This window comes from Neophocaena asiaeorientalis, unplaced genomic scaffold, assembly GCF_003031525.2.
Source record: "Neophocaena asiaeorientalis asiaeorientalis breed wild unplaced genomic scaffold, Neophocaena_asiaeorientalis_V1.1 scaffold148, whole genome shotgun sequence".
Lineage (NCBI taxonomy): Eukaryota > Metazoa > Chordata > Mammalia > Artiodactyla > Phocoenidae > Neophocaena > Neophocaena asiaeorientalis.
The window spans coordinates 6,372,151-6,384,327 of NW_020174050.1; the positions used below are offsets into that span (position 1 = coordinate 6,372,151).

Genomic DNA, 12,177 nt, shown 5'->3' on the forward strand with positions numbered 1-12,177 from the left:
AACTATCCTACCTACAGTGAGTACTATCAGAAGGCTTCTCATCTCAGTTCAGGTTGTTAGTGCTCCCATTCATTCTTAAATGGGACCAAAAGACGAGTTATATTTGGCTTTGCAAATGACTCATGAACCTGGGATTTTTAATCAATCACCCAATCCATAAATATTTAGTAGCCTTGGTCAAGGAGGGTAGTTACAATTTGTAAGAACTGGCTTCCTCTCTTAGTTCTCAGAAGACAGAAAATGTGTTTAAAGGTTTTCCTACGTGAGTGTCCCACGTAGAGCTCAGATGAGAAATAAACTGTGTGTGAGAAATAAAGGGCAATTCTGCAGGGGTGGATAATCAAAACAAAGATTGTATGGATTTATGATTGTGCAATATTGAGACTTTATAAAACACCTGGAAATTAAATCCCCATTCAAAGCCACAACATGACTGTAAGTGATGACGTCGGGTATTGTGTTGCATCTGCTGACTGTGTGTTAGTGTGACGGACACTGCAGAGAGCACCAACCCTTGGCAATGCCCCTCGGATTACAAGCAAGCCCCGTTGATTGCTCTGGGCCAGCCAGCCAAGCCCAAACAGGCTGTCACCCAGGGAAGTGGCAACACTGATAAGTAAAGTCGTTTGTTCAGGGAGCTGGGGTTTATTGTGTTTTGTCTTCCTCTTTTCAAACAAGCTTATTTCTCCCTGGGAATTAAAGTGCAGAAGTTTATTCAGAAAGGCAGTGAACTGTGCTCATAGCACTACCTTCAGGACACAATTACTTTGCTGCTTAAAGTACCAAATATGTCTCTTATCTCTCCACCCGCTGTGGTCTTAGATGGTGGGCAATGAGTCTTGTGAATTAACAGAGCACAAAATTCACAGAATAGGAAATCCATTTCAAGTTGTTTGGTGAAGTATCTGGGGTACATTAGATCCTCAAGTGGTTTATACCACAGGCTTAAGAAACTGCAAAGCAGGAAGGTTTCATGTCAGAGTTTGAACAGAATATGGAATATGTCAGAGAGGATCAAGCCTGTCAAATTACCAGAGATTTCAAAATCTGAGAAGTGCTCATTCAAATGCTTTGGTTTTCTTGCCGTTTGTATTTCAGGGGATTCAAGCAGCATTGTATCTGCAGTTTGCTACACGGTGCCTAAGTCAGCTATGGGAAGTAGCCTGTATGCTCTAGAATCGGGCTCTGATTTTAAATCGAGAGGGATGTCTGCTGAGAGTCGCGTGATATTCGGACGTGGTGTCACCGTGTCCACCTGCGATGTCATGCTCATCGATGACAGCGAGTATGAAGAGGAAGAAGAGTTTGAGATTGCCCTGGCAGATGCTTCCGGTAACGCCCGCATCGGAAGTGTGGCGTCGGCCAAGGTGCTCATTACCGGTCCCAATGATGCCTCTACTGTGTCCCTGGGCAACACGGCTTTTACTGTCAGCGAGGATGCAGGTAATGGAAAGCGTCTCTGGGGTTCCCTCATCCATCCCCTGATCCCTTCCTTGAACAATTTCCTCTTAGTTTTGAGAATGCCCTTAGGATGCCATTCCTCAGTGACACGGTTGTCAGTCTGAGGCAGGTACTACTAGGCATCAAGACCAAGAATGGAAGGTAGTGAAGAATAGGGAGTTCCATCCACTTGTCTTGCTCTGGTTACTGATGGCAGGGAGGGATCTGGCTTAGAGTTCACTGGCTGACCTCTGTGGTCCAGAGGGAGGGCGTGGTGCTAAGCATTTTGGCTTGTGAAGGAGGGAAATGTGACCTGTTGAGGATGGAGGTAAATTATTTCGTGTACTGCTAGCTGCCAAAACAAATAAATGCAAAGTTTCAGTGTCTTAACAGATGGAACTTTCTCGTTCATATAACAGCCCAAGGCAGGCAGTGGGCAGATTTCTTCCACCCAGGCCTCTTCCCTCTTTGGGCTCCACAAAGATCTCAAAGTCTTCTGCATGCTGCTGTCAGACATCCTGCAAAAGAGGCAGCGGATGTGCTGAGTGTCTGCTGATCTGAGCCCCCTGATCAAGACCTTGCATCTCTTTGAAAGTGAAATTCTAAGGGATAGTAAAAACTAATATTTTGGAACACTTACTGAATGCCAGCCACCATGCCATGTGCATTCCATTCATTCTCATTTATATATAAAAGCAAATGGAGTCCCAGAGAGATTAAATAAATCATCAAAGACCAGCTAATATGACAGAGCTGGATTAGAACCCAGACCTTTCTATTATACCACGTTTCCTTTCCCGTACACCAAATGCCCAGCCATGACTGCTTGTCACCTCTCAGCTTATTGGCTGGAAAAATATGAGTGATGGGCTTGTCATGTAGCTTTTCTCTGACCTTGATTGTGAAAACAGCTAGAAATTTAGTCATGTATCATTAGGACCCTACAAAGTATGTTGTCACAGCGACCAGAAGATGCGCTTCTTCCTAAGATAAGCAATAAGCACGTATGGTTTAAGTAATGATATGTGCACCACTCAGATAAAATAGGAAAATCACCCAGTTAGGAACATTTAATTAGGAACATTCAGCTCCAGGCTCCATAGAGTCCCCTAGCTGGTTTTTCCTTAACTGGTTATTTTCTAGCTCGTCCCTGAGGCCCTAGTCTCTGAGTTTCTTCTCCCTAAATAGACTTGAGATGTTTTTCAGTGGACCCACCTCTCCTCGGTCCATTGTTCTTCTCCTGTGAACAATCTCCTCCTTGAAACCACAAAACCACTTTCCCCTAAGGGCAGTCTCTCCAGCACCACCTCCCTGAGGACCTCCTTCAGGTCTGCTCTCGATCTTAATGTCAGTACAAAGCAGGATGGTGACGCCTCTCAACCTCCCTCGGAGGGAGCACAGGAACGTCACTGAAGGGGGACTAGGCAAGCGAGCAGGCTGAAGCTGCCGCTGCTGTGAGGGAGGACGTCGTTCTGAAAACCGCACCCATTTTCTGGTTCCGGGTTGACCACTGAAATGTATGACTCTCAATTCAGGCACGGTGAAGATCCCAGTTATCCGCCACGGGACTGACCTTTCCACCCTCACGTCTGTCTGGTGTGCAACGCGGCCCTCGGACCCAGCTTCCGCCACACCTGGAGTAGACTACGTTCCCAGCTCTAGGAAGGTGGACTTTGGGCCAGGTGTCACTGAGCAGGTGCGCATACAGAGGTCAAAAGCCAGATGGGTCTGATCATGTTGTCTTTAGTCTGTTCTCCAAACTCTCTGGAGGACTATAAAATACCGAAATATTATGATCTTCCCGTTCTTCAAAAACACTTAGAGAGATCTTCGACAAACTCTCCAAGTGACATTTTCAGCATCTAATATCCAGCACCATGGATTTAGGATAGAAACTGCACTAGATCGATGCAAATATCTAGAAACAAAACACCTACGGTATGTGATACAGAGATGATCATTTCATGGGTTTAAAAAATTTACTTTAAGACCACCGAAGAAAGGCAAATTGTCACCTTTGCCCTAATCTCCCAAAGGCAAATGAGTGCTGGTTGGTGAGCATCCTTTAAGATTTGCTTTGATTTTCCCTCTCTTTTTTAATTAGAAGAAATTTTTAATTTTTTAAAAATTAAAGGTATAATTGACATATAACATTATATTAGATTCAGGTGTACAACATAATGATTCAATGTTTGTATATATTGTGAAACGAACACCACAGTAAGTCTAGTTAACATCCCGATTTCTCTTCTAGTATTGCACCTTGACCATCTTGGATGACACTCAATATCCTGTGATTGAAGGGCTGGAGACATTTGTGGTTTTCCTCAGCTCAGCACAAGGGGCCGAACTGACCAAACCCTTCCAGGCTGTCATTGCAATTAATGACACATTCCAGGACGGTAAGAGATTGGGGATGCCAGCTGGTGGTTCAGGCAAGATTTCTATTTTTTCCTTAACATCCATGTATATGACATTGGAACTCATTCACATTTTCATTCAAGAAATATGTGTGTGCGTGTGTGTGTGTGTACGTGAGTACATGCACATGTACACTTTCACATAGAAATATGGGACAGAAACAATCATTCCTGTTTCTGGCATCTGCTAGGCACAAAAAGATGTACGGCATACTTTAGAGATATTCCAGGTTCAGTTCCAGGCCACCACATTAAAGTGATCATCGCAATAAAGCAAGTCAGATGAATTTGTTAGTTTCCCAGTGTATATAAAAGTTTACATTATACTGTAGTCTATTAAGTGTGCAATAGCATTATGTCTAAAAAACAATGTACATACCTCATTTAAAACATTTTGTTGCTAAAAAATGCTAATCGTCATCTGAGCCTTCAGCAAATCATAATCTTTGTGCAGTAGTAACATCAAAGATCACTGATCACAATCACCGTAACAGATACAATAATAATGAAAAAGTTTGATATATTGGGAGAATTACCAACCTGTAACACAGAGACACAAAGTGAGCAAATGCGGTTGGAAAATTGGCTCTGATAGGCTTGTTCAAGGCAGGGTTGCCACAAATCTTCAATTTGTAAAAAACATAGTATCTGCAAAGTGAAGTGCAACCAGGTATGCCTGGTTGAGTTGTGTCTTCAAGAAGCTCAAGGTCTAGTTAGGGGATCAGAGCCTTAGACAGAAAAGAAATAAAATATTATGATAAATGACTTAATAGTGTGATAAATCCAGTAGTGTAGGGGCAGAGGGGACTGAACGGTAACTATGCGTGCAAGAATCATAGAAGATTTCACAAAGGAGGTGATATTTAAACAGAGTCTTCAGGTGTGGTAAGAGTTAGTTTATCTAATGGATAATAAAATAAAGCTTTGTTAAATGGAGAGCTATAGTATACATAAGGTATAAAATTTTGAAAGACACATATCTGGAGAACAGTGAGATGCTTACTTTTGCTTTGAGCCTGGCAGGAGGTGAATGGAAGAAAATGAAATGGAAAGACAGGGTGGAGACAAGTTCTAAGAGGTCTTATGTTCCAATGTCAGGAATTTGGAGGTAAAGGGGAGCAGCAGATGCTTCTGAGCAGAGGAGTGGTGTGACTTTTGTTTGAGGAAACTAATACTGGCCGTCTTATGGGTGATGTGCAGGAATGAATAGACACAAGTACCTGTACAAAAATGTGAGTCCCCACTGAAGAGCTGACCTAAGCAACAAGAGGATGAACAGAAAAGGACTTCCCCAGTTCTTCTGGGGAAGAACTGATGAAATCTGGAATTGTCAGATTCTAGAGTTGGGTGGAGAAGATCAAGTTCAACTTTCACCTCAAGCAGGAGGACCCTCGTCAGCATCCCCGGTGATGAATATAGAATCCATGATTAAACTCTTCAGTGACTAGAGAGTCACCAGAGAAGGAACTGGCAGCCCAGCAGGGCGATCTTTAATTTTTTGTTTTTAAATAACCTATCCGTTTATGTAGTAAAAAGAGCAAACAGCAAAAAAGGTGTACTATGAAAATTGTCTTCCTTCTACCCCTGGCTCCAAACCCTCCAGCTCCCCTCCCTGAGGACAACTATTTTAACCAGTTTTTTTGTTATACATTTGCATATATCCAAAGTAGTATGTTATTTTAGACGTAGGTTTATTGAGGTCTAACTTACGTAAGTTAAAATTCACCCACCACCACGATCAAGATGTTGAACAGTTCCAGCATCCTACAGAATTCTCTCGTGTCCCTTTGTAGTCAACCTCTCCCCATCCCAAGCTCTGGCAACTGTTGAGCTGTTTTCTGTCCCTGAAGTTTTGCCATTTCCAGAATGTCATAGAAATGGAATCATGTAATAGGTAGCACCTTGAATCTCGCTTCTTTCACTTAGAACACTGCATTTGAGAGTCTTCCATGTTATTGCAAATATGAGTGGTTCATTCCCTTTATTGCTGAGTAGTTACTGGTGTGAATATAGGTTTTCATTTCTCTGGAGTCAGTACTTAGGAGTGGGATTGCTGGGTCCTATGGGTAAGTGTTCGTCTAACATTATTAGAAAGAGCCAGCCTGTTTTCCAGAATGGTTGTAACTACTTTGCATTACCTCCAGCGTTGTATGAGAACCACATCAGGTTTTTGTGGGGCTTTTTAGTTATTCCAGTAGGTGTGTAGTGAACCGACTAATGACATTGCTCTCTTTTCAGGTGATTACTTGCCATCCATATATCTTTTTTGACAGAGTATTGTTCAAATATTTTCCCTATTTTTTAAGTTGGGTTTTCTCCTCTATTACTGCATTGCTGTAGATTCTGGACAAAGATTTGGTTTTTTGCAAATATTTTATCCCAATCTGTTGCTTGTTTTTTGTTCTCTTAACAACGTCTTTTGAAGAGCAAGCATTTTTTACTTTTAAGTGTTCCCATTTATCGATATTTCTATTACAGATTGTGCTTTCGGTGTTGTATGTAAGAAATCTTTGCCTAAGCCAAGGTTACAAAGATTTTCTCCTATGTTCACTTCTGGAAGTTTCGTAGTTCTAAGTTTTATATTTAGTTTATGATTCACAAAATGGTAACTTTTTAACCATGAACAAGATAATAACAATTAGACTGTTTTATGTTGAATGTTACCTCAGAGTTTACAGAGTCATCAATTAAACATTATCTCATTTTCTCATAATCCCATCGTTTTACTCTTATTTCTATTTTTTGGATAAGGAGACTGAGAATCAGGGAAGTAAACATACACCCAAAGTCTAGTAAATGGAGGAACCAGCGTGCATTCTAGGACTTTTGGCTCCAAGTTCATACTCTTTGCACTAGGTTCTATTTGGTGAAGTTGGAGAATATGTGGGACTTTTTTTTCCTTAAAGAAGTTGAAAAAGAAGAAAAAGGGAGATTCATTTATTCTTTTTATTCTTGGAAAGGCTTCTTATTCTTTTACATGAAAGGATAGTTAATTCCCTTCTGATGAAGTGGAACGTGAATGGAAAGTCAGAAATCCTGAAATATAATCCCCGCCCACCACTTCCTTGCTCAGTGGCTAAGGTTACTGAGCCTCATTTTGTTCATCTATAAACAATGATATACCGATAAGATTGTTGTAAGGATTAAATTAGTTAAAATATGTGAAAATACCTACCATAGTACCTGGCACGTAGTAGATTTTATTACATGTTCATTTCTTTTCTTCCTGATGCACCTGTAATTTGACACACTTGCCAGTGGGAGTCCAGTAACACACACAAACTTCATTGCACTCTGATCAACATAGAAGATTCCATTTAGATTATCCTTGCATTCTACTGACGGGCATTAGGGTTGCAAACTTAGAAAATGAATATGTTAAATAAAATATCACCTTTCAGGAAAACTACAACAATATATATTCATTCAAGATCTTTATCACAGAGAAAGAAATCTGCAAATCTATTTCAGTAACCCATTGCAGTGTTCACCAATTATCTCTGTTGGTTATCCTTCCCAGTAACTGCTGGCTTTCGTTGAGTGCCTTCAAGGTGCACATTCTAGGGTAGAAAGATCTCTAATTACTTTACCTCTAACCCTCTCCAACTTGTGAAATTGAGGTTAAATAACTTAAGATCACACAGAGGGGAGGTGAGGGAGTGAGAGTTAAAGCCCAGGTCTATTCTGTGCGAGTCCAGCCTTCTGGTTTTATGCTCTACCATGCTGACTTTTCATTTTGCAGTTTTAGCTGGCCACTGCCGCTCTATGTAACAATGCTTAATGTCACTCAAGATCCTTATAGAGTCAGCTTCCAGCCTTTCAAAGTGACCTCAGCTCCTTTTATCTTACTCCACCGGGCCGATTTCAGGCCCTTAAATCATCTAAGTAGCTCGTCTCAGAACATTTTCTGTTTTTACCTTTGTCTTCTGCTCTGATACCTGGAATTAGACTTTGGTGTTGCCCTGAAGGCTGCTGAGCAAGGCAAGAAAGGCCTTGCAGCCGCTGCCGCACCGCATCCCTGTGTATGTATGTAGCTGTGTCCCGCCTACTCATTAACTCAAAGAACCAGAGCCGGGCTTTTTCCTAAATCTCAGACTTAACCATCACCCATAAAGAGGCCACTGCATTCCAGGCAGTTGGTGTCTGCACTCACTTTGTCAGTTACTAAGAAGATTAGCGGGGAACAGCGTTGGTTGACAGTTTCCATGCCTAAGACTGGTGCCCAGCACTGGGGTTACCAAGTAGTATAGAGCAGAGTCCTGAAATCTATTTCAAAACACAAGACTTACACAAATAAGAAGATAACTACAAATTGATTTTCTCAGAGAGGTGTTGACAATAGTGCATGATACCCACTGCGAGCCCATAAGCCTTCACAGAGTGGTTTCCATTTCCCATTCATATACCTCATCCATGTGGAAAGCGAAGGGGTTCTGCAGTCAGGCAGAAATGACACCCCACGGACAGCACCCCTACTTCCTGTAGAGACTGCAGTGCCTTGCAGGGTTGTCAAGAGGATGAGAAATTATGTGTATGGAAGCCCTTAACACAATGCCTGACCCGGGCTGGGCCCTTTGTATGCCATAACCCCCTGCAGATAAATGTCTCCAAACCCACCCATTGCCTGTCCATTGGCTCCGCTTGTCTCCCACTGAACTGGAGGCTCCTTAAAAGCAGGGATTTTTCCCAGAAGGCAATCATGAGGGGTGTTCACCCACTGCTTTCTTTTCTTTTCTTTTCCTTTTTTTTTTTTTTTTTTAAACAGCAAGGCAGAGGAGAAAAAATAGGCATAGGAGTAAAGGTTAATACATGTTAAATAGAGGGAAAGGAGTCTTTTACATCTCAAGAGGAATCTGGGGTTGATTAATACATGACAAAACCCAAACATTACCACTTAGCTTTTAACTCACCTCCAACTTGATGCCTGTCAGACCAGCAAGAAAAATCAACCCAAAGCATTAGATAAAATCTGCCATGAGTAGAAAAGCTTTCTTGCTTGTGTTGCTTTTTACCTGGCAACAAGCTTCCTTCTTGTCCTCATGCAAGGTCATGTCATTCCCACCCACCTCTTAATGGCACTGGATGGAAAGAGCCCCAAATGAGTAACGTGCAGGACCTGATGCCAAAGTCACTCATCTTCTTTTTAGAGGTATCTTCTGGGTTTTTCTTTAGTGATAAATGGTAACTGTTAGGCTTAGCTCAGATAATGGATTTGTTTTATATTTGCTAATGCCAACAGTTCTGAGCAGTGGACAAGCTGGAGGCAAAGAGAGCTTTCTACATATTGACTTGCAGAGAGCTTGGTGCTCACCCCTTCTGTTCCTTCCTTTCAGGTTGGGCAGGGCACATCCAGGATGTACGTAGCCAGGAAATAGGTCAGCTTCCTGCAGCCCCAAACACTAATTTGACATATGACTGGATGGAATACTTCTTTGTATTGTCCATTAAGAAAATAATAACCAGCACTCAACAAAATGTTGGTCTCGAAAGGGGACATGTCTTAATGCAGAATATTACTTAAAGCCTTGTAGAAAGAAAGGAAGAAACACTGATCCATTATTATTTTTTTATACTTGAATCATTCCAATTTTTATTTATATGTCTGCACACATAGAAACATGATCCATTATATTGAGAAGCCTGGAGATAGGGGGCAATACAAACCATAATAAAATAATTTCTACCCAAATTTGAGTGCCTGCTGTTTGCCAGATCCTGTATTGAACACCATGCATACCTAATCTCATTCAATTCAATCCTCCCAATAATTTTACAAGTTAGATATTAACATTTCCAATTTACGTATCTAAAAAAGCCCAAGGCTCGGAAAATCTCAGTAACTTGCCCTGTGTCATTCCGCTAATAAGTAGCAGGGCTGGGATGGAAATTCAGACGCGCTTATTCCAGAGCCCTCGTTTTTAACCACCATTTGGCTACGGTCCTTCCCTAAAGTCAGATGAGGCCATGTGAGTTGTTAAAGACGAGGTAACCCCACAGCAGTAGTCACAGACTGGGGCCCACTGGCCAAATTCAGCTTATGGATGTGTTTTGTTTGGCTCCAATAGTTTGGGCCTGTATGGAATCTCTTTTTACTGTTTTAATTGCCTGCTATTTTAAAATTGAGGAGCTATGACACAAAAATGCAGATCTCTGATTTTGTTTGAAAATAGGAAGACCTGCCAACAAAAGAACGAAGCTGAGGGGCAAAACTCCCTTTAAACATGACCTGCTCCTTCCTCTTTACCGATGTCCCTGCTCTTCCCTTTTGTCTTCCTGGCCCAGGACCAATGTGAGTGGCCGTTTCTCATCAGCCTTGCACTGCTGTTTTTCTTTTGGTAGCCTTAGAAGGAACATGAACTTTTCTGGGTCTTCAGGTCTCTATCAGGATTTTCCACGTGGCCCATTTCTTTATTTGCATCGCCTGTCTGTATTGAGATGGTGACTGTTGTAAGAAAGAAGCTGAGCAGAAACTGGTGCGAACTTGATTTGTTCTATTTTGCTGGAACTGTACTCACAGCGGAAGCAGTTCCCTTGTCCTGAGAGTAGCAGCCAGGCCTTGAAATCTGCTGACTGCTTGTAGTTTATCGGCCTCTGGTGGCCCTTAGTGGAGCCGTCCTGCCAACTGGCTGCCAGTCCTGCCAAGTGGCAGCCAGCTCCCTCAGCATCCCACTAACGATGCCTCCGTCTTTCCTTCTGCTCACCCAGTGCCCAGCATGCAGTTTGCCAAGGATTTGCTCCTAGTGAAGGAGAAGGAGGGTGTCCTACACGTACCCATCATTCGGAGTGGGGACCTGAGCTACGAGTCTTCAGTGAGGTGCTATACTCAGGGCCATTCAGCTCAGGTCATGGAGGACTTTGAGGACAGAAGAAACACAGACTCTTCACGGATTACATTTCTCAAAGGGGAGAAAGTAAGTGGATTCCTGGTGGCTGAAGAATGGGATTCCCTCCTTCCCTGATGCTTTTATTTGTCCATAGTGAAGTAATTTAGACAAATTCTGAACATCCTAGGAAGTTTCTAATTAACCGTTCATTCTTTTAATAATGTCATCTCTTCTGTGTGGTTGTCTTCTTTGTCTCCCATTTATGACCAAATACCTATGTCATTGGCTGAGCTGGGATATTTAGATGATGTAGAACATTTTTGGAATTTAGCAGAATCAAATGACTGGGGACTCCTCTTAATTTGAACCTACATGGGAGATGAACACACTCCACTAATGTTATCTGGAGAAGGAGGAGACAGTTCTCTAATACCTGGGCCGCTGTCCCAGGGCAACACACGTTCTGGCATAGGACCAATAGTACAGCACTGAACACCTGTTCAGCTGAGCACATTCAAGACAGTGGAGTATTCTCTTGGCAATATAATGAAAAATGATACATACGGACACAAGAATTCCTGAGAAACTCTGGTCACTAAGTGTGGCTGCATCAGACTCAAAGCTTGCAACCTCCAGGTTGCAATATATCCAAAGCATATATTGAATGAGAATCATATTTCTCCATTTTTGGATCTCAGTTTCAGATGATTGAGTCAGTTGTACCCCTTGTTTCAAGGCATGCAGTCCCCATTGGTCAGTTCAAGGCCCTTCTCTTTATTTTGTTGATTTATTCATTTCATTTTACCCCTACTCTACAGCCATATTCCCTTCCCCACCTCAGAGGTAATCAATCGATTGTACTTAATGTGTATCTCTCTTATTTTCTATTTGTTCTTAAAAAATGTCTGGTTCTTTATGTATATAATTTTTATTTCTAAAACTGCTACTGTGTCATATCTTTTTCGAATGTTTTCTGCATTTACTCAGCAATCTGTTTTAGTACCTGTGCATGTCATTTATGTGTCTATCTAATCTGTTGCTTCAAACTGTTGCCTAGCATTTCATGATGTGCATTTACTACCTTTTACCCATTCACTCTCAGCAATAGACAGTGAAGACCCTCAGTTTTAGTGCCCAGTCACCTCCTATCATGCTGCCACCACTAACAGTGCTGCAGTGCAAATCCTCCTATATGTCCACTTACACACCCGAGGGGGGATTTCTTTGGATAAAAACTCAGCAGCAAAATTTCTGGACCACAGGGCATGAAAGTACTTAATTTGAAAAAATAATATCAGAATACATTCCAAAGTGTCACTAGCAGTACATGAGTGCTGCTAAAACCCTACATACTCTTCAACACTTTTTCAATTACTCATCTTTTAATGTTTACTAATCTGGTATGTATAAAGTTATATCTCATTTTAATTTGCATTTCTCTAATACCATTTTATATGCTTGTTAGTTCATTGAGTTTCTCTTATGAAAATCTA

At 41.7% G+C, this 12,177-nt stretch overlaps 1 protein-coding gene across 1 annotated transcript in view; it reads left to right on the plus strand.

Annotated features, from left to right (window-relative positions):
- The window catches only part of FRAS1 (Fraser extracellular matrix complex subunit 1), a 441,423-nt gene that overhangs the window by 385,075 nt on the left and 44,171 nt on the right, over positions 1 to 12,177 (plus strand). The window contains exons 56-59 of the mRNA XM_024754112.1: positions 1,099 to 1,443; positions 2,976 to 3,136; positions 3,695 to 3,842; positions 10,566 to 10,771. Of these exons, the coding sequence (XP_024609880.1) occupies positions 1,099 to 1,443; positions 2,976 to 3,136; positions 3,695 to 3,842; positions 10,566 to 10,771 (860 nt within the window). The remainder of the gene's footprint in view (positions 1 to 1,098; positions 1,444 to 2,975; positions 3,137 to 3,694; positions 3,843 to 10,565; positions 10,772 to 12,177) is intronic.